We start from the raw sequence: 5,454 nt of genomic DNA, 5'->3' as shown, positions 1-5,454 counted from the left end.
AACCCTAACCGTAGTTTTCCCACATGTACCGTATTCCCACATGTACCGTATTATATACATATACACTCATTCTACAGAGATCAGACCGAGGCAGTTGGTAGGAGATGATTCAGACCATGTTTAGTTATTGCAATTGCATAGTTGCAATTTGAATTGCGGCGCAGGAGGTATAGCCGGCTGTTTGCATAGCATTATTATAATTCCATTTTCTGTTATCTAGGATGATATCTCGAAGCTTGAGAGGGGCAATCAGGCTCTGCGTGAGAAACTGAAGAAATGCCAGGCTGAGCTACAGGTGAAGAGAGCAGAGTCTGACACACTTCAGCAGAGGTTCAAGGTAGGCAACAACACCCCCATTTTAGGGGTGGTTTTAATGGACTCCATTTTTTTGGGTCACGGACCAACAGGCTCCAGAACAGTTTCTACCCACAGGCCATACGACTGCTCAGCTAACCATGCCCACCCCCCCTACCCCCTACCCACTCAACCTACTCACTACCCCCCCCCCTGAACTCAAGCTCTATAATAACCCCCCCCCCCCCCCCTCCTTCCTTTGATCAGAAGACCTCTGACATTATTACACATATTTTTGCACACATCTTTTTTTGACATTATTGCATTCGTGCTACCTTGACTCTTGTCTCTTTTTGTCACTTTGTATTACTTAGTATACCCCTTAGTACGGGGTAGTGGTGGTCTAGTGGATAGTGAGTTGGACTTGGGATCGGAAGGTTGTGAGTTCAAATCCCCGCCTGAAGCCACACCACTACTAGTGTGCCCTTGGGTAAGGCACTTAGCCCTCAGTTACTCCAGGGGGAATGTCCCTGTAATTCGTAATTGTAAGTCGCTTTGGATAAAAGCGTCTGCTAAATGGCAAAATTATTAATTATTTAAAATTATTTAGTATTTAATTGCTGTTGCTGCTGTTGTTGAGCATGGAGCAAGGTCCCATGGAGCAACATCTCACTTTGTCAATTACAACAGTATGCAATATGTGACAAAACATTTAAATTAGATTTCATTTGATTAAGGCCACTTTAACCAACTCGGTAACGGCAGATACGTAGGTTCAATATGAATTTCACTTACTGAAGACTAGAATAGTCTCTATTCTAAGTGCCTATTTATAAATGTATATATTTTTACAGTATTATTATTATAGTATTATAACGCCACTGACCTCATGTCTTTTAGCTTGCTTTTATAGTTGTTTTTATTTTCTTAAGATTGTTGTCTTTATTTGCACTTGACACCACGGACCTCATTGTCTCTTAGCTTGTTTTATAGCATTTTCGCCTTTTAATTTGTCTAGTGTGTAATATTTGTGATATGTTATATGTGTACCGTATATGTTTGTGAATATGTGAATATGTTTTTCTGTTTTTGCACCTTCCGAAGAACCACTACAATTTCATTGTATAGGCAACTGTACAAGGACAATAAAGTCTATTCTATTCTAATAGAATACTGGGACAGACAACTTACACTAATCTATTTTTGCACCAGATTTACGCTAAACTCCCTGAGACGAAGGTACGGTTCACCAAGAAGCAGGACATGAAGGAAGGTGAGGAGGAGGACAGCGATCAACACATCAAGGGGGTCTTCACGATTACCCAGAAGCCATCAGTGCTCCTCAAGGGGGGGCAGGCACTCATCACCTTCGAGGAGGAGAAAGGTACAGGCTCCCAAAGTATCATTACCCTTCCATTATAAGAGCCCCATTCCATTATAAGATCCCCATTTGACCTTTGACCTTTTATGACTTAATGAGGACAGAGCACTTGGGTGTTACACTGCAGAGTTTTTTTTTATTTCAGTATCTCAAGGATTATCAATTTGTAAACAAATAAAATACAAATATTCTCGTCCTCCTGTATATTTTCCCATGCATATTGTTTGGTGAAAATGGGTGTTATATCCACTTCCAGAGTTATGTTTTATGAGTTGTGTTGAGATATTCCCTTGTTTCTCCCCCAGTGGCTGCACAGATCCTAAAGATGGCCGTATGTCCGGTGACCTGCGATAATGCCAAGGTTCATGTGAAGCCCAAAAGCTTGACACTGGAGCCCTCCGTGAAGTTTGAGGTACAATATTTCAAGATCTTTCATAGATAATTAGCTTTTTGCCCAAAAATTTGAGAAAATGCTAACAATATATATTTTCTTTTTAATCTTTCATCAATGTTTTCTCATTTCATCGCATCCTTCCTTCTTTTATTACTTCACCTGTAACAATGTTTTCCATGACTCATATTGTCCATAACCAGTTCACTGCCGAGGTTGCTAGGTTGCATACCTGTAACTAAGGTATGTGGTTGTCATGCAGGTTCATATTGATGTCTCCAAGAAGGAGATCAGCTTCTCTAATGCCCCGCCCACCATGGCAGAGGAGCGAATGAGGGACTGGCTGGAGATTAACTTCTCCAAGCCCAGCAGAGGAGGAGGCGAGGTGGAGAGGGTGGACTACGACCCACAAACTGGGAAAGGCAAAATTCTCTTCCTCAACACTGGAGGTATAACTGTAATTAACTATGTTTGTGCGTGTGTGCGTGTGTGCGTGCGTGTGTGCGTGTGTGCGTGTGTGTGTGTGTGTGTGTGTGTGTGTGTGTGTACATGTGTGTGTGTGTGTGTGTGTGTGTGTGTGTGTGGGTGTACATGTATGTGTGTTTGTGTACTTCATACAGTATGTATGTGCATGCGGTGCATCTTTCCATATTAACAGCAAGAGAGAAGGGTTCAAATTGTGAATACTCTCTGTGTCTTTCTAGTTGCGGAGAGCCTGTCTCTAAAAAGGAAGTACTGTGTGGATGTCAACCATAAAGTCAATGTGGACATTGGCCCAGTTTACAATTGGAAACTACGGAAGTTTCAGGTAAGATTCTAAGATGATAAACACTTTCTAATCCTTCCCAGCTGGCATGTGACCGCCCGTCAACATTGAAATGTGGTTGCAATAATGTCAGTTGTTGTTTCAACGTGAAACAACATGAAACAACATTTAATGCTACATTTCCTTTCAAAATCGAAACAAAATTCAACAGTGATTCAACCTAGCTCCACGACATTGACCCACCCGTGAATAAACATTAAAATACCGTGTGGTTTAATTTCCCTATCAATTATTTGTTGTAGAACTTATTATTGCCCTATTTGGTCATCTTATTAGTCTACACTGTAGACTCTACACTGAGTTTTCAAATCTGTTCTGGCCTTCCAAATCAGGAGTCAAACCCTTTAGTGGTTTATGCACTGTAGACACAAAGATAGAAGATCATTTTATTGACATTTTGACATGGTTACAAAACCAATGTTAGTGGCCCCGTCCATCGTGCCTGAGGAGCGAATGAAGGACCGCCGAGGCACTCAACTAGAGCAGAACTTCCACATTTGCATTTACATTTACATTTTTGGCATTTAGCAGATGCATTTATCCAATCGACTTACAGCAAATACATTTGTCTAAGTAAGTCAATCATCTATTCATCAGTCATCATAAGGACGTGAAGCAGGGCGTAAGCTGAGATTGCCTCTGCTTTCCAAACCGAAGACTTGCAGTTCCGAAGTCCTCCCGTGACAGTGAGGTCATAGTCAGTTGAGCGTGGTGGCTAGATTAGATTAGAAGGGTTGCGCGTGGAGGTGTAGCGTCTATGTGTCTTATAGCGTCCGTTTGCTTATCTGTAGCATCTTAACTTTGTACCCCCCCCCCCCCCCCCTTTGTTTAAGACGTTCTGCGGTGTCCTGAAGCGCACCATTCTGCTGTGTGACATCGAGGATGTCCAGGATGAGGAGGACCTCCAGGACCACCTAGAGATCCACTTCCAGAAGCCCAGTAACTATGGCGGGGAGGTGGAGTACATCAGGTACCTCTCCTCTGGCAAGGAGCTGAGGGCCTTCTTAAGTGAAGACACTGCTGAGATGGAGGCCGCCGCCTAGCTGACATCAATAACACCTAACATGAACGCCCAGTATTAACATCCTTATTATATCATATGTCTATGTTCATAGATGTATATGCTCAATGCAGGTCAATGAAGGCATTAGTCTCTCTTGAAATTAGATTTTTATCTCAGTGACACTAACCTGGACAAATTAAAAGTTAAATACAATTAGTCAAGCAGATTTCAAAGGGTCTTGCTTACCAGAGATCATTTGTCTAGACACCTCAAGTTCAGGGGGGGTTGAGGTAGTAAAGCTATAGATTAAGTAAGTAAGTAAAGCTGATATAGAGAGTCAGAGAGAGACGGAAAAGTATGGGATAAAAGTATGATGCCTTGAGTTCAGAGTTGTCGTAAGGGACATTGAACATTGAACAAGACATTACACATAAAAAAAAATGCCTTGTACCAATACATTGTTCACTATGTAATCTACACCTCACTGACAGCAATGACTACTTAAGCATGTCAGAGATTCATCAATGATATTAGTAAGAGCATTGCTTATACTGATTAAGACATCTTCAACACGTCTCTGTCTGCGGTTTTGAATGAAGAATGCACCATCAATTTGCATTCTAATTGTAAGCATTGTAATGCTATGACTAATAAAGAGGAAGTTGATAAAGAAGAATATGACTTAAACTGTCCGCCCCTCACAGGTGCCATCTCCTGCTAATGTTTGTCTGATCATTGAATACTACATGCAGCATTGTGCTGATTCAACTGGTGTTAGCATGACTTTGAAAAGGCAAGAAAATGCTGAAACCTGGTTCAACAAGCTGTAGGCTGCTTCATTTAATTTCCTCCCTAGCCTCAAGTACTGGATCTCTCCACTGCCCAGTCAGTGCCTGTCATCAATTGGTGGCCACTAGATGTCAGTGCTGTGTCATTATTCCAAACTGTATGGTTAGGGCATTTCTACGAAGCATATCAAGCCGAATGTATTGGTTGTTTTTAATCGCTCAAGTAATAATTCACATTTTTGTCCATGTCACAGTAGAAGGTCTTGCCAGCACCACATAACAATGATACATTTATATGCCAAATCCCATCATCAGAGCATATTCCTCAATATTTCTCCAAATGCTGTGTTCTGGACACTCGTAAATCACGCAGTGGCCTTTACAAACTCATTTCATAATTGAAAAGCCCGAAAACGGAAGAATTTGACTTCAATCACTATAACCAGTCAGTAACCAGGGCTATTCATGATATTTAGCGATTCACCCTAAATTGCTCTTCCTCTGACATGAATATGGCAGAGAACATAGTGGCTGCATAATGACTAGCCATAGATTCCTTGTGGCTTGTTCAATATTGAAATATAGTATTTTTTGGTATTCCTTTATGGTAATATCATTTCAGGTAAATAGACTGTTTACCTAAACAGCTGAGGAGATGGAAAGATGCAAGACTTTCTCCATTGGTTGGATTTGTTTAGTTTTTTTTGTCACTGAAATGCCCTCTCCAGGCCTGCCTGCTTGCTTGGCTGGGCCGGGCCGGGTGTGCTGGTG

The 5,454-nt window shown here is 41.5% G+C and overlaps 1 protein-coding gene across 1 annotated transcript; it reads left to right on the top strand.

Annotated features, from left to right (window-relative positions):
* The first annotated feature begins 224 nt into the window (after nt 1–224).
* Nucleotides 225–4,556, top strand: nmi (N-myc (and STAT) interactor). Its single transcript, XM_080536406.1, has 6 exons — nt 225–337; nt 1,507–1,678; nt 1,981–2,087; nt 2,329–2,515; nt 2,771–2,874; nt 3,726–4,556. Exons 2-6 carry the CDS (start codon nt 1,558–1,560, stop codon nt 3,933–3,935), a joined length of 729 nt encoding a protein of 242 aa, XP_080392532.1. The 5' UTR covers nt 225–337; nt 1,507–1,557; the 3' UTR covers nt 3,936–4,556.
* The last annotated feature ends 898 nt before the right edge of the window (nt 4,557–5,454 follow it).

The sequence above is a fragment of the Nansenia antarctica genome (genome assembly GCF_963989245.1).
Source record: "Nansenia antarctica genome assembly, chromosome: 7".
NCBI lineage: Eukaryota > Metazoa > Chordata > Actinopteri > Argentiniformes > Microstomatidae > Nansenia > Nansenia antarctica.
Note: the sequence above shows the minus strand (reverse complement) of the source record. Positions and strands in the feature narration are given on the sequence as shown.